Source organism: Apiospora phragmitis (genome assembly GCF_038363925.1).
Source record: "Apiospora phragmitis strain CBS 135458 chromosome Unknown utg000011l:1.0-3236445.0:1.0-3240683.0, whole genome shotgun sequence".
NCBI classification, from domain to species: Eukaryota; Fungi; Ascomycota; class Sordariomycetes; order Amphisphaeriales; family Apiosporaceae; genus Apiospora; species Apiospora phragmitis.
Genome location: NW_027117411.1, coordinates 101,725 through 122,496, shown reverse-complemented (window position 1 = coordinate 122,496; position 20,772 = coordinate 101,725). Strand labels below are relative to the sequence as shown.

At 49.0% G+C, this 20,772-nt stretch overlaps 5 protein-coding genes across 5 annotated transcripts; 1 reads left to right on the top strand and 4 right to left on the bottom strand.

Moving 5' to 3' along the window:
• Positions 1–272: 272 nt before the first annotated feature.
• Positions 273–958, bottom strand: PG994_012832 (uncharacterized protein; the record flags this gene model as incomplete). The annotated part of the gene is made up of 2 exons (XM_066864241.1): positions 273–504; positions 792–958. The coding sequence occupies 2 exons, from the start codon at positions 956–958 to the stop codon at positions 273–275; spliced, it is 399 nt and encodes a 132-aa protein (XP_066709202.1).
• Positions 959–6,188: 5,230 nt separating this feature from the next.
• Positions 6,189–7,533, bottom strand: PG994_012831 (uncharacterized protein; the record flags this gene model as incomplete). The annotated part of the gene is made up of 3 exons (XM_066864240.1): positions 6,189–6,495; positions 6,552–6,851; positions 6,917–7,533. The coding sequence occupies 3 exons, from the start codon at positions 7,531–7,533 to the stop codon at positions 6,189–6,191; spliced, it is 1,224 nt and encodes a 407-aa protein (XP_066709201.1).
• Positions 7,534–8,246: 713 nt separating this feature from the next.
• On the bottom strand, positions 8,247–9,169 carry PG994_012830 (STIP1 likey and U-box containing protein 1; the record flags this gene model as incomplete). The annotated part of the gene is made up of 2 exons (XM_066864239.1): positions 8,247–8,982; positions 9,069–9,169. The coding sequence occupies 2 exons, from the start codon at positions 9,167–9,169 to the stop codon at positions 8,247–8,249; spliced, it is 837 nt and encodes a 278-aa protein (XP_066709200.1).
• Positions 9,170–10,139: 970 nt separating this feature from the next.
• PG994_012829 (uncharacterized protein) lies at positions 10,140–11,093 on the top strand (the record flags this gene model as incomplete). Its single annotated transcript, XM_066864238.1, has 1 exon — positions 10,140–11,093. One exon carries the CDS (start codon positions 10,140–10,142, stop codon positions 11,091–11,093), a length of 954 nt encoding a protein of 317 aa, XP_066709199.1.
• Positions 11,094–12,361: 1,268 nt separating this feature from the next.
• On the bottom strand, positions 12,362–14,739 carry PG994_012828 (uncharacterized protein; the record flags this gene model as incomplete). The annotated part of the gene is made up of 2 exons (XM_066864237.1): positions 12,362–13,888; positions 13,945–14,739. The coding sequence occupies 2 exons, from the start codon at positions 14,737–14,739 to the stop codon at positions 12,362–12,364; spliced, it is 2,322 nt and encodes a 773-aa protein (XP_066709198.1).
• Positions 14,740–20,772: the final 6,033 nt, after the last annotated feature.

The window sequence follows — 20,772 nt, the reverse complement described above, 5'->3', positions numbered from 1 at the left end:
AACTAGATGCACGCTATATAATTAAAAAAAAAAAGACCCCACTCTTTTTACTATATTCAGCGGTCAAGGGGATAACACAACCTGCTTATATACATATATCAGCCTGATTAGATTCAAGTTTAGAGCCCAAGGCCCACCACCATTTATATATTGTGCCCTATCTAGGTAACTCCGGCTTCAGGGCACGTTGGTAGACCGCAAGAAGCTCCGCCTTACTATAGCTATCTTCGCCTGTCCTGGACCCAATGTCTGAGGCCTCTGTGTTGACGTTGTCACGCCGACGACGACTGCGCAGCAACAACCCCCCAATCAGTATTCCGTCCAGAATTGCCGCAGGTATACCCACGCCGAAGCCAATCCCAGTTTTGCTGGCCATGCTCCCTGTGCCGCGGCCCAAATCTCCTTTTGGAGTCGGCGCGGCTGGAGCCCCAGAACCGCTCGCCGTCGTCGACGCAGAAACCCCAGGCCCGCCTACGCTCGTCCCGGGAAGCCCAGAACTGCTGGCTATGGCGGCCACAGAGACGATATTGAATTAGTGGCATTTCGGACTAGCCTTCACAGTCCCCTATCTATCTACCTGGACCTGGAGCTTGAAGTAGAATACGCGAGAGACCTCGATGTTCTTGCTGGTGCCGACGGTCCACAAAACATTGCCATCTTTTGGTACGCCGCCTTTGGTCAAATTAGTCTAGCGGTCATTTGAAGAGGAAGATGGTTGTATTCCAAGAAGGGAGGGGAAGAGGAAACAAAAAAGAAAGAAAGAGAGGGTAAGAAGAAGAGAAAGAACCTACGCTGAATGAACTGAGTCAGGGTTCATATCTTGAAACATGACCAGGTTGTACGTCTTGCCGACGCTTCCCCCAACCCATGAGATATTCATCGTCTCTCCTACGACGTAATTGCTGTTTCCAGTATAGTTGCCGGGAAGACCGCCTTCGGGCGGGACGACGAACTTCATGTCGGCACGGGTAAACGCTATTGGAGGGAGGACCCATGCTGCCAACAATACCATGGGGTAGTTGATTCGACGCATCATTTGCGGAAAAAGGGCGTAAGGGAATTTAGAGAAAGATCGAGAAGTAAAGAAAGAGAGCGGATGAAAACCGTGTTGTATAAGCGGGCACGGAGAATGGACAGAGATGAAGATCTGTCCCTATTACGCTAGCAGAGGACCGAAAGGGTATAGCGCGGATGGGTATAACTGCATATAAAATGAAGAAGGCATATAAATGGCTGTCTCGTGATTATCTGCGTAGTATTTACATGAAAAGTGCACTTGTATCGGCCCCGGTTGCTGCCAGCATCCGACTTTGGGGTCCGATCAGCTGGGCTGGATGTTTCAGGCGACGCCCTGTCCGATCTCGTTTCTGAAATCAGCCACCACAGCGCAGGCTCCGTGGGATCTGCTACGCAGACTGAGCAACAGGCTATGGAAAGAAAAAGGGGCTTAGCCGCCAAGGCCACCCCCAACGAAAGGCGGTACTCCAAGAGGGGGAATCTACAGACCAACGGATGAACGATGGCATAGCTGAACGGCGGCTTGCAGAGAGCCGGATAGGCTGGAAGCCCAGCCTGCTGATGATCGGTGATATACGGCAACTTCGCACACTCATTCGCAAAATATTTTATAGTATTAATGTTTTTCAAGAGCTATCTCTACTATGGCATCACACTAGGGTTTCGTCAACTACTAATTGTTGCCCTTTCTCTCTCTATCTACCCTGCGTGTCCCACTCTCATACGATAACCTAGGCCGGTAAGCCGGCGTCGGCCTCGTGATCCCGTCAGCTGCGGAATCCGGCTTTTGGCATGTGTGCTCGCCAGCCCTGGTAGCTTGGCATGTTGAACATCAGGTCGGCCAGGACCCGCCAGGCTCTGCCTGAGACCCGCTGGTGCCCTGGGAGGTATTTGAGTTCGAAGTCGTGTTGCCTGTCATGATGGGTTGTAAGCCAGCTGACGGTGCTACGGTCACCCTATGCAACGGCGACCCCAAAAACCAACAACAATACTACATAATAATAATACGAATAATTTAATTAAAAATTAATACAAAATCTTAAAAACACCGTTTTAGTCTCGAAACGTTTCTATAACACTTTTAATTTTAGATTTAAAGTTAGATTTAATTATAACGGCTTTTAACGCTAATAATAAAGGAGTAATAGCCTAGGGTTTCGGTATAACGCTATTTATTTCCCTTTTAATTACTATAGCATCTCGTATACGTATAAATTTCTAGTTAAGGTTAAATATTACTCTTTTTTTTTTACCTCTTTCTTTTTTTAAATTACTTTTTAAAACTGATTTCTCGTACTCTAATTAGCCGATCTAGCCGTTTAAAGTATCTAGACTCTTTTAGAACTTCCGGAATAAAACCCGGCGCGTCGCGCTATTAAAAATAGCATTATTACTATTAAGCGTATCCGCTAACTCTTTAATTTAGCGGCTAGTCGTAGGTATTAGTAACGCTATAGAGGAGAATTATTTATTAAAAACGTCGGGGGGAGGCTTAAATAATCCTGCCTCTGCCTGGTTTTTTATCCTCCCGGTTCCGGCTATTAAAGGGCTTATTAATATTACGAGGGAATATATTAGTTATAACTTAGCCGCTAGTTATTATATACGGCCGAAAGGTAAACCTTTTAATTAATTTATAATATTAAAAGAAGTTTTTTTATTTATATTTATATAATTAAGCTTTATATAATATAGGGTTATTTTTTAATAATAAGTATTTTTTAATATATTAAAAAGATTAAAATTTAAGGGTTATAATAAGTGCGACGAGTATATTAAAAAAAAGAGAAGTTATATCTTATATTTTAAGTACGTTATAATAAAATCCTCGCTTATATAGTTAACGTAACTATCTAGGATAATAAGCCGCTATTAATCCTCGTTTTTAAGCTTTATATAAAAGATAAAGACTTTATTTAATTATACTAAGGCTAGCTCCTTATTAGTCTAGCCTTTAAGGGATGCCGTAAAGACTTAATTCTTTATAGTATCCGTTAGCGAGTCCTCCTCCTTTAGGAATTATTACTACTAGACCTATTAACCTTTAAATATAATAAAAAGAGGTAAAGCTCGGCTTAAAGCGTTATTATATTCGACTATAAAAGCTTATTCTCGGTTAAAAGAATTTATAATTAATATTTTTTTTATTTTAATAGGTTTAATAATTATTATATTCGTTTTATAGCCGAGCTAGTTATTAATTTTATTAATATTAAACTAAAACTTTAAAAGGATCGATTTTAAAATAAGATTATTAAGCCGCTCGAAAAACTCGATAATTTTCTCTACGAAAATTACGTTAAGTTTTAAAAAATCTATCCTCTTAAAAAAATAATATTAATAAATAAATAGCGAGTAATAAATCTTTTAACTTAGTGCTTACCGAGTATTATATTAATTTTATTAACTTAAAAAATCTGTTAAATAAATATTTAAAAAATAACGTACGCCGGTAAACAGCTTAAATTATATTATATAAAGTATTAAATCACGATCTAAAACTCTTCCGCTATTATTAAGGTTTGGAAAGACTTATTTCGTTATTTTATAGTTTTGCGGCCGTAAATCCGAGCCCTTAAGCTAGCTAACGGTGCTACGGTCACCTTATATAACGGCGACCCCAAAAACTAATAATAATATTATATAATAATAATACGAATAATTTAATTAAAAATTAATATAAAATCTTAAAAATATTATTTCAGTCCCGAAACGCTTTTATGACACTTTTAATCTTAGATTTAGAGTTAGATTTAATTATAACGGCTTCCGGCGCCGACGATGGAGGAGTAACAGCCTGGGGTTCCGATGTAACGCTATTTATTTCTTTTTTAATTATTATGGTATTTCGTATACGCGTAAATTTCTAGTTAAGGTTAGGTATTACTTTTTTCTCTTTTTATTTCTTTTTTTTTAAATTACTTTTTAAAACTAACTTCTCGTGTTTTAATTAATCGATTTAGCCGTTTAAAATATTTAAACTCTTTTAGAGCTTCCGGAATAAAACTTAGCGCGTCGTGCTATCGAAAATAATATTATTATTATTAAGCGTATTTGTTAACTCTTTAATTTAGCGGCTAATTATAGGTATTAGTAACGCTGTGGAGGAGAATTATTTATCGAAAACGTCGGGGGGAGGCTTAAATAGTTTTACCTCTGCCTAGTTTTTTATTCTTTAATTCCGGCTATTAAGGGGCTTATTAATATTACGAGGGAATATATTAATTATAGTTTAGCCGCTAGTTATTATATACGGCCGAAAGGTAAACTTTTTAATTAGTTCGTAGTATTAAAAAAAGTCCTTTTTATTTATATTTATATTATTAAGCCCTATATAGTATAGGGTTATTTTTTAGTAGTAAGTATTTTTTAGTATATTAAAAGGATTAAGATCCAGGGGTTGTAATAGGTGCGACGAGTGTGCCGAAAGGAAGAGAAGTTATATTTTATACTTTAAGTATGCTATAATAAAGTTCTCGCTTACGTAGTTAGCGTGACTATTTAGGATGATAAGCCGCCATTAGTTTTCGTTTTTAGGCTTTATATAAGGGATAAAGACCTTATTTAGTTATATTAAGGCTAGTTCCTTGTTGGTCTAGTTTTTAGGGGATGTTGTAAAGACTTAATCTTTTATGGTATCTGTTAGCGAGTCCTCCTTTTTCGGAAACTATTACTGTTAGACTTATTAACCTTTAAATATAATGAGAGGAGGTAAGGCTCGGCTTAAAGCGTTATTATATTCGACCGTAGAAGCCTATTTTTAATTAAGGGAGTTTATAATTAGTATTTTTTTTATTTTAATAGGTTTAATAATTATTATATTTATTTTATAGCCGAGCTAGTTACCGATCTTGTCGATATTAAACCGAAACTCTAAAGGGATCGATTTTAGAATAGAATTATTAAGCCGCTCGAAAAACTCGATAATTTTTTTTACGGAAGTTACGTTAAGCCTTAAAAAATCTATCCTTTTAAAAAGAGTAGTACCGATAGATGGATAACGAGTAATAAATTTTTTAACCTAGTGCTTACCGAGGATTATATTAATCTCGTTAGTTTAAAAGATTTGTTAAGCGAATATCTAGAAAATAACGTGCGCTAGTAAGCAGTTTAAATCATATTATATAAGGTATTAAGTTACGATTTAAAACTCTTTCGCTATTATTAAAGTTTAGAAGGACTTATTCCGTTATTTTATAATCTTGCGGCCGTGAATTCGAGCCCTTAGAATTATTTTAAGGATATTATACTTTTCGGCGGCTTATTTTATTAATGAGCTATTTATAATATTTTAAATCGCGCGTTATAGTACTGACTTGTCAAGTTTACGGCCTATTAGAAAGAGGAAAAGAAAAGGAAGACGATGGTATTATTTAATTAATTATAAATTAAAAACTAACTAGTTTATATACTAATTTATATGTGGTATTATTAAAGGCTATTTAAATTTAGGGGTCGCCGTTGCATAGGGTGACCGTAGCACCGTCAGCTGGCTTAAAGTTATTTTAGAGACATTATATTTTTCGGCGGCTTGTTTTATTAATGAGCCATTTATAATATCTTAAATTGCGCGTTATAGTGCTGACTCGTTAAGTTTACGGCCCATTAAAAAGAGGAAAAGAAAAAAAAGACAATGGTATTATTTAATTAACTATAAATTAAAAGCTAACTAGTTTATATACTGATTTATATGTAGTACTATCAAGGGCTATCTAAATTTAGGGGTCGCCGTTGCATGGGGTGATCGTAGCACCGTCAGCTGGCTTATTGATGGTAGGATGTGAGTTGTTGTGGTAGATTGTGATGATGCATGGCAAGAGTGGCAAGATACGCCATAATATATATAGAAATAACCAAGGGCCATAGAATGATATATATGAGATGTTATGTGAGCAACTTCCCTGTTCTAATTGATTCAGAATAATATTTTGTGAAATAAATATGTCGCTTAAGACACACCCATCATGTAGGGATGACAAAGGCGTTGAATCAAGGTCGCCAGGAATGCAATGATCGAAATCATGTCTTTGTCTTCTAACCAACGTAGCCAATATTCGTTGAAGCTCCTCGTCGAGACCAGAACGTTTTAGCTTCTACTTACACAAAATAAACGGGCCTTACCATAAAGATGCCCCTTTTCTAAACTAGACACCGCAGCTCCCCGAACCGCCTCACCATCGCATCCTCCTGAACCTCCCCATCGCCGCCACCTCCAGGCTCAAGATGACTTCCAGCCCCCCGTCGGCCAGCCGCGGCAACACGATGGGATGCCGTCTCCCGGGCATCTTCCCCAGCCGCACGGCCTCGCACCTTTCGACGTGTGAGCCCCAGTCGAGTGCGCAGACCCCCTGGTCCGCCCACGAGACCATGGAGATCCCGTCCGCCGGACGGCGCTTCACCCGGGCGATGTCTGGCTGCGCCGCCGCGTACGCCACTGCGGCACGGATACTCTGGGCGTTGACTTGGTCCCTTATGGCTCTACGGATAACTGCGGCGGTCTTGGCAAGAACAGCGTCTGCTGCCATATGGTCTACTTGCTGGTGGTCATCATGGTCGGAGGGGAGCGCGCCGCCATCGACACCAGCTCTCGAACGGGAGCTGAGGCCGCGGCCCTGCCAAACGCGGCTCCCAGGTAGTCCGGGGGAAGTGGCGGTTCGCAGCGGGTGCGGAAGTTGACGGGGATCGAGATCGTCGACGACGAGGTCGCATTATTATTATCGGACGTCGACGATGGTGGCGGAGCTTCAGCCGCTACCACGGCGTTCCACAGTAAGGCTGTCAAGACGTCGCCGGTGGAGACCCAGGTACGTCGGCCGCGACAGACGGAAGCCGGTCTGTGGCGAGAGCTTTGAGCTTCTCCAGCGAGGCTGGGGAAAAGTAGAAAACGGCTGTCACGAACTCAGGCGGAGGCGTGACTGCCGTGGGTTTCGGGACTGGCTCGCCATCCTGGAAGAATATGACAGAGGGCATGGTGCTCGGTATCTCCGTGCCCACCACCTCAGATCCCAAGTCACGAACCGCAGCCCGATCGAGCATAGCCGCAGAAACAAATCCCTCCCCCATCTCACTAGGGGGAACACCATTCCCCTCATCAGAGCTGCCCCGCAACCGACGACAGTTCGCAGCCCAGATCTTGAGCAACGCGCCGAGCCCCGTGATGTCCGTCGTGGAATGGTGTACTGCGACCCCGAGCACGGACCCGCCCTCGACCAGACTCAGCCGGGCTCTGAACACGGGTTCCTCATTTTGTTCAGACGTTTCAGGCGCAAACCCACCACGACCGAATACATCGGGTGGGAGACCCTTATCTCTCAAGTTGCTATAGCTGTAGTCTTTCGAAACGTCCCGGACGTCGAAGAGGTCCTCGACCGATTGATACGGTTCTGAGAGCCCCACGGCGCCGTGTGGGCCCGCCAAACTTACGACACGGGACAGCAAGTACGGGACCTGGGCCGCTGTGGCGGCAAGGCCATCTCGGCAGCGTCCGAGCGACGTCGCTCTCTCCACTGGAGACATTATTCTGGTTGGCGCCTGGTGATGATGATGATGGTGTCGAAGGAGGAGTAGGAAAGCACAGCAGCTGACGGATGTAGGCGCGCGGCATAAGCCAGTCGAGCGGGAGAGGGGACTTGACGACAACGGCGCCAAGTCATCGTGCGTCGCTGCTCCTACCATAACGACTAACCCGACAACGCTTTTCAAAAAGGCGTTAGAAAGGGAATGGGTGAATAGAAAGAATCAGTTTTGGCCACAAAGGCGTATAAGTAACCCATCTCTTCTTGCTACGAGACGGTCGATTACTAAGCCACAAGCCAATTGGAGACATTATTGTCATCTTCGCGATTGACGCAACTATGCCGGGAGCAATCTCATCAGTGAGTTCAATATTAGGTAAGAATGTTGACGAAAGCCATTTGATACTCTTGAGAACTGAAAATCTTCAAAGCTAGAGATAAACATGAAACTGGGTATGTGATAACTGCCGCGCTTTCCCTGTCCTAACCTGAACGCCGCTGCGAATGTATACTATTGTTGAATGCTGAAAAAGACAAACCAGAAAACAAGGTATAAGCCGCCAATACAGGTAACAATATGGGGTTCGAGACCCGTCAAATCCTGCTCGATAAAAAGCCCCCTTTCGTAGCTACTGTATACTAGCCTGAAAAGTATCTCTGGTCTTAACCAAGCCTATAGGAGAGAGGAGGGCAAAATGAAAAGGAGAATAGCCTCTACCAGTCTACTGCCCAGCCGTTCTGGTCCAGGAACTCCTCGCAGGCCTTGCGCAGCGCGAGGTTGGGCCGCAGGTCGGACGGGCGCAGGGGCTCGCGCGTGAGCGGGTCGGTCGGCTGCCGGCGCAGGTGCTCCATGATGGAGGCGCGCTCGTAGCTCTGGCCCGAGACGGTGATGACGGGGTCGACCATGAAGGCGAAGGTGATGTCGTCGATGGCCCACTCGGGCACCTCGCGCCGCTTGTCCTCGTCGGAGCGCGCCGCCTCGAACACGCGCCCGAGCTGCTCCATCTTGGCGTCCCACTCCTCGGCCACCTGGCGCCGGTCCCCGTCGGTCGCGGTGCTGTCGTCCAGGGCCGCCAGGCTGTCCGCCTTCTCGCGCCGCATCGTCCGCAGCACGTCTTCCTCGAGCTCCTTGTGCGCGCGCTTCCGCTTCTTCTCGGCGTCCTCCCAGCGGTCCCTCTTGCAGCGCAGGACCAGCGTGGTCACTTGGGCGAGAGACTTATCGTTAGTAAGGGCGCAGATCTCGCGGGCGCGGCTCGCGTGGGTCACGGCGTCGTCGAAGGCGCGGAGCTCGAGGTAGGCCTGTGCGAGGTAGTAGTGGGCCTTCATGCTCTCGCCGTTGAGCTTGAGGCAGGACTGGCAGTCGGCGATGACGGAGTCCCAGAGGCTGAGCTTTAGCCGGGCCATGGCTCGGTTCGTATATAACGAGGGATTCGTGTCATCGGCGATGATGCTATGGGTAGTGGGGAAGAAGCGCGAGTCAGATCCAGGGCACTTGTCCGTAGCGACGGAGAGCGATTGGGACAAGTGGAAACTTACGCCTTGGAATATAGACTCTCTGCGCCAACAAAGTCGCCATTCTGAAAGCGCTTGTTGCCGTCGGCCTTTAGCACCCCAGCCTTGACGGTGTCACGAGCCATGGCTACGGCGAGTTCGAACTTCGCAGGTGTAAGGTAAAATAAGGAGATGATGCGATGCAAGCGTAGGCGGGGTAGAGGTATCAGTAAGTAGATACAGTAGTATAGATACGAAAGCGCAGTGTTTCACCACGTGTGATGGAGGGGTGGCGGATATAATTGAATGGCGTGCTGCCTTGGGTAAAGGAAGAAAACGAAGAGACAAATAAACAGTGAATGCCCTCAGCCCCGTCGTTCAACACCCGACCAGGCAGGTTACTTGTAGTGGATGAACAGATTGAATTGGCCGACAAGACCATCATTGATTGACCCCCATTTGTCAGAAGGCGCGCCCGGAAAGTTCGAGAAACAAGGGTCCAACTGCCAAAGTGGATAAACAGAGAAAGAGACAACGAGGTACCGAGGTACAAATACGTCCCCAAGGTCCCCAAGAGCCCCAACGCTTCTCGAGATCGGCACCGGCTACTGCCGAGACCCGCCTGGGTAGTTCGTGTCCAAGACATGCCAGGACGAAGGGCTAGGTTACTGCATGTCACGATCTGGATCGGGTAGGCCATGCATGTATGGATGGTCACAATGCCATATCTTGGTTGCTATCCACATACTTACTCTTGATGGGTTTATGCAACCAAAGTACTGCGATCCGTAGTAGCTTCATCCCTTTATTGTATCGCGCCGAATGACGCATGACGACGAATCCAAAGAGTCGGCAGTTGCAAATATGCTGGATGCTATCGTCAATGCTTTCAGTGATGGGCAAGCAAAGAAGAAGGCTCCAAGTGACATTGACTTTGAGGCCTACCAGTTGTTGAACTTTCCTGACCCCGCCTCTTCCACATGGCGAGGACAGATCTCGTCTCGCCCGACAGCGTTGCGGCCATATTAATCATCATGGCCCCGAACACTTCGCATCCAGAATGCTGTTGTTCGCGTGGCACACTTTTAACACAAACTTGTTTCCTTGATACCTACAATGACAGTGATCGAACAGCCCCATACACCGCTTGTTGATGTTGACGACGAGACTTTAGCCCTGATTCTTGAGCTTCAACGCCAGGATGGAGAGCTTTTCGGGACTATGGCGAAGGGCAAGCAACGCGAAGGTAGTGTGCCCTGCGATGCAGAGATCGCGCTCGAGCTTCATCTCGAGGAACTCGCCGTGGCAACTGTTTCTGCCTTGGACCGCAGAATAGCCAGAAGCATCCAGAGAGCCGTGCGAGAAGATGCAGATACTCTGAAAAAGATCGTGGACGAAGAGGATATGGCAACGCAGGACCGTCGCATGTCACTGGAACTCTCTCGTGGAGTGGCGCGTCAGCCCATAGCATCACCGGCAGCGTCTACTGGCATAATCAAGTCCGTGGAGGATGAAGATATGGAACTACTTGAGAAGATGTCTTATCTCTACGTTAGTGAGCATGATGGCACAGACGAGCTTGATGAACAATCCGACGATGAAACAGTGATCGTCGGTCAAGAAGCCGAAAGCTCTAGGTGGGCGGCCGCTCGTCCACACCGGACTCGCGAATGTGTTGCCTGTGGCGACAGACGACACTTCACAGACGTTTTGCGAGCCCCTTGTCAGCACGAATACTGTCGAGATTGTCTCCGCCGGCTCTTTGAAGACGCAATGCGTGACGAGAGTCTTTTCCCTCCCAGGTGTTGCAAGAAGCCCATACCCCTTGACAGAAACCGGCTATTTCTCCCGCAGACACTCGTGGAGACATTTCGCGAAAAGGCTGTGGAGTTCTCTGCCCCGAACCGCACATACTGTCACCGCAAGGAGTTTCAGGCTTTTCTTCACCCTGCAAAACGTGCGAACTCAGTGGCCCGCTATGGTGACTGCAGCGGAGACCTGCACCAACTGCAAGGGCCCAAGCCACGGCGGCGATTGCCCGCACGACGAACAGCTTCAGCAGGTCCTTGACCTGGCACGCAGTGAAGGTTGGCAACGTTGTCAAAATTGCTGGTCCATGGTCGAACTTGAAATGGGCTGCAATCACATGCTGTGAGTTACCTGCACTGATAGCTACGACCTCTCCAGGATGTTCCTTAGGGCAAACCCTTGTTTCCCGTATATATCATGGGGATTAGGCAATCCTATGTGCGAATACTGACCTCCAAGTCCAGTTGTCGATGCGGCGCCGAGTTCTGTTATGTCTGTGGTACGACCTGGAAGAAGTGCAGATGCGACCAATGGGACGAACGTCGGCTCATGGCGCGGGCCGTTCAGATCGACGCCAGAGATAATGCCGGTCCATTCGTTGACCCAATGGCTGCTGAGCGAATCGATCGACTTATGCAGAATCTCCGTGAAAACCACGAGTGCGACCATCTACGCTGGCGGGGACGCCCTGGGCCGCGAGAGTGTGAGGAGTGTGGTAACGAAATGCCGATCTTCATCTATGAGTGCCGTCAATGTCACATCATGGCCTGCCGTCGATGTCGATATAATCGGCTGTAGAAAACCGTGGCTTGGATTTTGACAACGGTAGTCCCCGGCATCAACCTTCGCATCTGGGGATATTGCACCACCCTTTCAATCTCCTTCCAAGTTTTTTATCGGTAGGGGAACCTGTTGGCCATTTATCCAATGTTAGTTGGTGGCAATCGTCGTATCGAGACCGTTGAGTCGTATACATTCGTATTCCAATCACTTGTCCCATGTTCGAACTAACGCGTGGATGAAGTTCGAGGGTCGGATTTGGAACCGAGCGTAGTTCTTTCCAAGGAGAAACTTCACACCGAAAGGACGAGATTGTCTAGTCCCATGTGCGTTGGGATATGTAAATAGGATTAATGATCATCAGTCACGTTATTCTCTATCCGTATCCATCAAGGAACGCCATTCGCTGCTATGTATCCAGACCGCACGCAAAGCCACCATAAGCCACCCCGAGCAGTCCCCAATGCTTTGTTATACACCAAGGGGCGTCCATCCTATCCGCCCGCACCGGGAAAGTGGAAAGGAGATACGTCGCGACTCCTTGTTGCGGTTCCTCCTTCCATCTCCCCACACTGTTGATCATGTGCTCTTTCTTTCGTCATCACGGTCATTATATACTTGTACAACACTATTTCCTTTTCGTGTCCTTCCTGTGTATGTGTGCGCGGCCTGTATATCCGTATGCTGTTGTCGTAAAAAAAAAGCAGAACATTTATATACTCTAATCAGTCAACCAGAACCAGGCATTTTTACCGGAAAGAACCTGTGTTTCTCCCTCCACCTGGCGGTGTCCGGGGTCTGGCAGGCGGCCTGGACCCGGACCCAGGCGAATCTTTAGGCGTCCTTTGACTCGAGTTGGTGCGGCTATGGTCCCACTTCATCCGGCTGGCCGCGTCATAATCGGGCTCCCGATTCGAATCGTTATTAGAGCGACGGGGCGGGCTGCTACTCGTGATGCCGCGCCCATACCGCTCGGCCCGCTTGTCGTCGAGGTACGAGTCCGGATCCTCATCGGTTTCTTCCTCTTCGTAGGACTCGTCATGGAAGCGCGGCAGGCCCGGCAGCGAGTTCGAGTCGCCCTTCACCAGGCCTGCCCTCTCCTCCTCGGTCGCGTTCTTCACCTGCGGGTTCGAGTACCCCCGGGACCCCATCCCGGACCGGCTCGGGGGCTTTTGGTGGCTCGGCGCGTGCTCTTGGTGGCGTGGGAGTTCCTGCGATCCATCAGCTTGATGCCGACGGAAAACATTCTGGAACGAGAATTGCCGACGAGCTGATTGGCTATCCCTGTGCGGCGGCGGCGTCGGCGGCGCAAGTGAGGTCGCATCGTCCTCGGCGAAGTGAATCCTCTGGCCCGTGCTGCTGGCCGACGCAATACTCGCCGCAGTGCGGGCTAAAGCGGCAGCACCGCCGTATTCCGTTCTCTGGTGGCGCAGGCCGTCCGGTAAACCGTATACGTGTTCGCGCGTGGTGCCGTAGGGACTATCCTCGTCACCCAGCTTCTGGTTCGGTATGACAATGTCGTTCAGCTGTACTGGATGCATCGGACTTTGCCCCTTCTTCGAAGGGTTGTCGTCGTGGAAATCCGGGTGCCCTGGAAGAATAATACTACGTCCTCGGCCACGTATAGTGCCGGCGATGCTGGATAGTAAGCTTGGAGATGCCTGCCGCCTGCGTTCTTCCTCCTCCATTTCTTCCGCTGTCGGCATGAATGACATTCCTAGAGGCAGATGCGGCGTTCTCGGCGGAGCAGGGAAAGGCTCTCTGTGCGGCGTGAATGGGTTCGGTGACGCAGTGCGCCGACTCATCTGACTATTGATGGTCGTTCGTCTCCTGCGCAGGCCATCCCATTCGTATTCCGGCTCAGCTTCGCTGACCGTCTCCAACCTTTCCCTTTCCTTTTCTTCGTGCAGTCGTTTCAACTCCTCGGCCTCCATTTTCTGGCGGGCGACGGAAAACCGTCGCACGATGGCGGCCGCGCCGCGGATTGCGTCTGCCTTGGGCTCCGTCTCTGGCTGTTCCTGCTCGGCAATTGTGTGGATCTGATCCAAGTCGCCCTTGAACACGGCGGTATCGGGTACATCTTTGGCCGACTTGGAGAGCTGTAACAACACAACCCCCGAGCAAATAGTGAGAAATCCCATGACGACCGTGACGATGGAGGACGCCGTGCCCTTGAATCCCTGAAACAACACAGCCGAGGTAATGATGGTCGTGCTGGTGAAATAAACGTAGTAAGTTGGTGTCACCATGGCGGCATTGAATAAGTTCAATGCTTTCTGTTAGCAGATTAGCAACTCTACAACCTTCTTCGTGGGTATAGTGACAGTCTTACATTGAGAAAGATAATCTCAGTCAGCAAGGTGCCTATGACGAAAACAAAAAGCACGTAGAGGAACCAGTGCTTGAACTGGCTGCCGGAGGTCCCCTGTACCTGGGCCACAATAGCGGCGCCAAGACCCTGTGTCGCAACAACGCTGAGCCCCCCAACCCAGCTGCAAATTGAGATGTAGACGAGCATATTCTTCTTGCCCCATCTCGGACCGGCGACAAATGCGGTAATGGCAGAGCCTACGAGAATGACACCGGCGTAGCTGAGAAACCCGGGGGCGATGACGAAGTGTTGCATCTCCTGGATATTGGCCACGGAAGACTCCTCCGGGGCATTCATAACAATGACCACCGAGCCGACAATGCAGAGAAAACAGGCGACCTTGCCCACCATACTCAGCCGCTCCTTCAGGAAAATGGCGGACAGCACCGTGGTAATCACAACGGACAGCGCGCCGAGGGGGGTGACGAGGATCGCATCGGTGAAGGCATATGCAACGAAATTGCAGATCTCGCCTATGATCATCAACGTCATGCCCGCCCACCAGTGGAAGTTCTTCAGGTAGCCATATCCCTCGCCAGCGGCCTCCTCGTACTTTTCGTTCGCCTTGAGCAACCCCACCTTCTTCAGCACGAAGGAGCAGCCGATGAACAGACCAGAGGCGATGGCCAGGCATATACCGATGACCTTGTAGACGGGGGGTCGTGTCGCCTTCTCGGGGTCCCCAACGGCTTCCGTCTCGTTCGCTCGGGCGTAGATGTTGTGGGCGACCTCGAGGACCTGCGCTGCGCGGTCCATGCTGGGCGACGTGGGGCGAACAGGTCGCCGCCAGTCAAGGGGTGTCGGGACCGGCTGCGGTCTTGCCTTTAAAGGCTGACCCTGGGAGTGTTCGTTTATCGATGTGTAACGTTCTGTATAAACAGTGTTCTCGGTAGCAGATAGGAGACAAGGTTAGAAACGGCGCCGGATAAGCACGGCCGGTCGAAAGTATCCTTCTTAGTGAAGAAGAATGGCGTTTTGGTGACAGCGTCAAAGCCAACGGGAAACTGGCAATAGGTAGTTGAGTCTCTTCGTCTGCGAGTGCGTGCCCTATAGCAGGTATAACACGCAAAAATAAAAGGCAGAAGCTTGAAAATCGGGTGGCTATTATGTTCCGATCGTAGGCCGGGATAATGCACGTTCAAGTTCAGACGGAGTCTCGCGTGTCGGGATGGCTCCTGTAGTCGGCCAAAAAGGGCTGGCGATCCGGTGTTTCGTATTGCAACTAAAGTCTGCTGATTGATCCGCAAGATACTGGTGTATTGGATATGCAACTCTATGTGCAAAAAAGCAAGAGAGTCGGGACGATGTGCGTGAAGTAAAAGGGGATGTTGCGACCAATTTTGAGACGGCTATTGTGGGAGCTCCTGCTGAGGGTACGTAAGAGTGCGAGCTGCGTAGGCGGTTGAGGGTGTAGGGGGAGTGGAGGGCCGCAAGTCTCCCCAGCGACGCATCCAGTTTCGAACAAGCGCGGGGCAAAGGGGCCAGGGGTGTTTGGTTGGCCCTTTTTGGTTTATTCCCTGCTGGCCAAAGATTGAATGGACTTCTTTGAACGCACCTTGCGACAAAGACAAACAGCGTGCAGCAGAGAAAAAGAAGTACATACAACCCCATTCGCTTTCAGAAGAAGTCGAAAAAGGACAAAGCTCATGGGAAATGGAGACCCTCACTAGCAGACAGACGCACACAGGCCTTATGTCATACATCAATTAAATTCAACAAACCACTCTCCTCCTTGCGTACGGAACCTTTTAGTTGCGGAATCAGCAGGTTCTGGACCGACGGCCATCGTGGTGGATAGAAGCTAGCAGGCGTCGTCCGGGCAGCCACTGGGATCCTGGCATTTGGGACAATCCAAGCTCTCCTGCTAGCTTGCACTGCCTGCCCCTGGAGGCCTTGGAGCTTGTTGCTTGTGTCCCCCTAGCACGCGGGGTGGAGCGGCTGTGAAGGGGCAGCTAGCAGCTAGGCAGCTAAGCTATTCCCTAAGCTGTCGTACAGGCGCTCAAGGCCCCTTGTTCAACGTTTCTTGGGATCTTTAGCCCGAGCCTCAGTGAGATTTCGGCATGGCTATTCTCGCATTCCCGTCCGCTGTTCCACTGCTCTGGGTCCCCCCAATTTCGATGACATTTATTATTTACGAGGCAGATAGATGTCCATGATCAATTCTCTTCTTCGATCGACAGGCGTTCATGCGAGGTGTCTCGTTCTGTTGCATGTAAATAAAAGATTGATAGGCCCCTCAGCTCCAATAGGTACAAGCCACATGGACATGGATATTGATTTCGAGCGGAACGGCAAATCGGAGTTTGCAGCCCGTGCGTTGAAAAAGAAGAACAGAAGAAGAAAAGAAAAATAGAAAATCAATGGGTAACGACCCGTTCGCCGAGTGAAACACCACGTTGAATCTGCTCACCGTCGATCGAATAGGTATGTATGTAATACCTACCCTTGTGGTGCGGGTAGGATGTCTCAAAAGCATCCTTAACCCTAGGCTACTTCTGCTTTCAGGCCAATGCTTGTACGTATTTTGCTAACTCGGTCAAAGGTTCGATATAAGCTTGAATCGTTCCTCTTCCTTTTGTCTTTCTTCTTGTCTTTCGATGCGTCGCTGAAAACCGACCGACATGACGTTCGGGTTGCGACAGGGCAACAGTATCGACATCGGAAGTATTTTGTGGAATGTCCGGGGAGCCGATCTTTGCGCATTTGCGGCCGCTGGCTGCAACCCACCCAGAAAGACTGGTTGCTGGCAGCTGGAAGTGATGTCAACCCACAGCAGCAGAACCCATGATTGCGTGCCAAAGTGTTGCATTACCATTCGCTTGGTAAACGAAGCTATCGCCGATTTGGATTCTCGATTTATTCGCCGTCATCAATACGAATCCGGATTGAATATCGTTTGCAATAATGACCGCCCACGGACATATGTATGTGATCCGTTCAGCCTATGTGCAAGTTCCCGTAGAAATGACGTCAAGCCGAAGGAGTGTCTTGTAAACAAGCATAACTAGAATCGAGCTGCCGCAATTAGAGTAACCTGCAGTTCACTCCTTTGGTCGTCAAAGACAGACAGTTGACTACCCAAGTCGTGCTATTCTCTCCCAGCCCTTGCCTCCCTCTCTAATGCGAATGCGAAGACATGAATAAGTTCTTCCCAGCAAACCCCCCATGTGCGTCGCGTAATTCAGGTCAGCACCAAATTGATTGGCTAAGGGGGAATCGCCATCGGGACAGTGGCTTAGGCGCTTGCGAGTCCATGCACGGCAAGCACAAATCGTTAGCCGCTCGAAGTAGATAACACTTCTGCCAAGCCAGTTCTGAAGCCGAACCACCTGTGGGAAATATGCAATAATGTAGCTGGTATGAATCAAAATCCGGCCCCTCATGGGTCAATAACCGAATACGGGACAGGGAGAAGGTGGGTGCCACGAAGCCGGAGGCTAAGCATCAATCCTACCAGCCACATGCCTGTTTTTATCTCATGTCTAATCTTCAATATTCTTCTTTTTCCCCGGGGACAAGCTCATGTCGTCCGACCGTCGTCCGGGAAGGCTTTACTAGTACATGGCAAGGGAGGACATCTTATTCTCGAACGACACCGTAGTAACACGGCTTGTTGTACAGACGACGACATCTCGACTGTACAATCACCCGAGATTCCCCCTCCCCCGACGAACTAAGGTTGAGCAAACGAACGACGACCCCCATGGAACAAACCAGTACACAGACCTTTCATCCGTCCAGGCAACACATTAATAACCTCGGGTTGGTGACTGGCGGAACTTCATATAACTCTGCCATGTGTGGCAAGGGAAAAGGAAAAGGGCCAAAAGACGAGCGGGGGTAGTTGTGTGACCGGCGCACCGGTTGTAGGAACGATCATAATCTCACTAAATGATGGCGCCGCTTATCGAGCTATCCAGGGATATTCGGTGCGCAATGCGCAATGCGCAATGCGGGATCTGTGTCCGCCCTCCACGCTCGTTTCCCATGCGGGAAAGCGGCGTTTGCAGTTTGCCGTCCCCATCTCTAGAATTACATAATCCCGTGAACCCCGTTTCGGGCCAATGGTCAACAACCTCTCTTTATCGGGTCCCTCCGCTTCCTGTAGCTCAGATTTGGCCATGTGCTACGTCGGACAGCAGCGCTTTTGATCGTTCAGGACGAGGATCACAATTGGTAATGCCCCTCTGGGCCCCTTACGTGGCATACCAACGCCGATTTCCAAGGCCATATAGCACTGTCTTGTCGCAATGAGCGGGAGCCAGTTACAAGCCAGATTGCCGCCCGCATATACCCACCCCCTTGGACACAGAACGGGAGCAGATACGCCTTCTCCATCTCTTACCGGGCTCATGGGAAGACCCAGTCTCTTGCACGACATCGATTGTTTACATCAGTGACATTCCAATCTTCGAATCGCTGTCTTACGCATGGGGCGACCCTTCTGTTACCAGGGCCGTCTTGCTCAACGGGCATGCAATCACCGTGACAATCAACCTCTTTACCGCCCTACGGCGCTTACGACACAAGCAATTCAGCCGCTGCCTCTGGGCAGACGCTCTATGTATCAATCAGGCCGATCTGGAGGAGAAATCTCGTTAAGTCTCGCTGATGGGAAAGGTCTACTCTGTTGCATCGAGAGGGATACTATGGCTTGGCGAGCACTCTGGACTGCTCCCCGACTTGGGGGAAGCAAATCGAGGCTGGCTGGAGAACGCATTACCTGAAGCCAACGCCATAGAAGCATTCGATTGGCTGCATCGGTTGGCAGGCGATCCCGACTCGGAGAGTATGACCCAAGTTGATTATGAGCTCATGAGGAGGCCCGAGATATCCAGTTGTGTAAGCTCCTTGCAAATGCTCCTCTCGCTGTCATGGTGGAACCGGATGTGGACATTGCAAGAAGCGGTGCTGCCAGATGATGTGAGCTTCGTCTGTGGCTCATCAGAAATCACATTGGCAGCCATATACAGAGCACAGGACAATTACAACGAATATCGGGCGACGACAAACCGGCAAGAGTCACGTTATAGCCCTGTGAATCCTATACTGGACTGCCTTAGCATCTGGGTCATGGCAATCGCGCATCTTCGAGAATTTGCATACTAGCGTAACATCGTCCATGCCTTATTCTCATGCAAAGCACGCCAAGCTACCGATTCGCGAGACAAGATATATGCTGTGCTCGGGCTGTTCCCGCCGATCGCTCGATGCATGGAGGTTGACTATAGCAAAAACACCGCCGAAGTATCGACTGAATTGATGCTGTGCCTGATCAGGTTGCATGGCAATCTCAAGGCATTGGCATGTGTGGTCGATACTCCAGTGGATCCGTCTCTACCTTCATGGGTCCCCTACTGGTGCTATATGCAGGAGGATAACATGCCCGGCGGAGAGGTAGGCCTTATCGATGAGTATGATGAGAGATTCGCGGCAAAAAACACGAGAGCCCAGATTCGCACACCTGCGACGGAATACTTGCTATCCTCGGCTTATTAGTTGACAGGGTCGTGGCCTTACAACCCATGCCTGTAACATCGCCACAAACACCTTCTAAAGTTCTTGCAGAATCCCTCGGTGATTGGATAGACAGCTTGTCTGTTGGCTCTGTACGAGGTACTAATGCATATATCGGTATCATTGATCACATGATCGACAGGATGCGCAATCTGGACCATCGGGATACCTCGGTTTTCATCACTTATCAGGGATATATTGGCTATACCTGCCACGAGATGCAGATCAACGATGCAGTCCATGTCCTTTTGGGGGAAATATCCCCTTTATCTTACGCGCATCACGCCACCCACGAGACCAGTTGCGTTCTCAGTATTATACGCTTGTATGCCACTGTTATGTGCACGGTATCATGGATGGAGAGGCTTTAGGGTGGGATCTAACGCCGCAATGGGTATTTCTGGTTTAGCATATTTGCTGGTCATTGCTGTCAAAGAGAAAGAACAGCCGCTGGTGGTTGAACCAGGAATGGTGTTCAGCTAACAACAACGCCACATGCGTGTGAGCTACTCGTCGATTCGGTTTCGGTGACAGAAATGACAATAAGGACTGATTCAGCCCTATGTGTCAGCCTAAATCTCTATCTGCTAGGGGGTCAAGTAGCAAGCCCGTCTCAAGAGCAGGCGTTGTTAATATGCAAGAGCAGGCATTGTTAATATGGAAGAGCAGGCTATCACGGTGTCCGAGGAGGGGCGTCCCCCTTCCCCCGGACCGGGGTTTTCTCCCTTCCCTTCGACTTACCACTCCGCCAACGTGGACAGGCCAGCCTATTGACCAAGTGAGTAAGTTCCCGGTTCAGTGAAAGAACCAGCTGTTATTAGGCCTTATAACCTTCCGCTGAAATACTTGATCATGGGCTTCGGCGAATTCGTTTCCGTTGCACAAGTCCCTACACGTCTTTGTAACCAGTTCACAGTTTTCGTACTCTTTCTTGCTATGTGTTCCTTCGCATGGCAACTGCATGTGCGATCTCAATCTCTACTGCTCGTCTACGGTGAGTACTTATTATGCATGTTATAATATCGGACCTCCCTTGACAAGGACGAGATACTTTCCTCCCAGAGCTGGCGCAAGCTGACTACTAATCAGGGAGTATGCGGGACCGGAATCAGTCACTGCAGTAACCCCGAATGTCAGCTCTACTTTGGACCTGTCTGTGATAATTTTCCGCGCGCCGCGGTCCGGCTCGGTCCCCTATAATTTCACTCTAAATTACTGCACCACTGACAATAACGGCAAGGTGACGCTGACGTTCGACAACGAGTCGCAAGT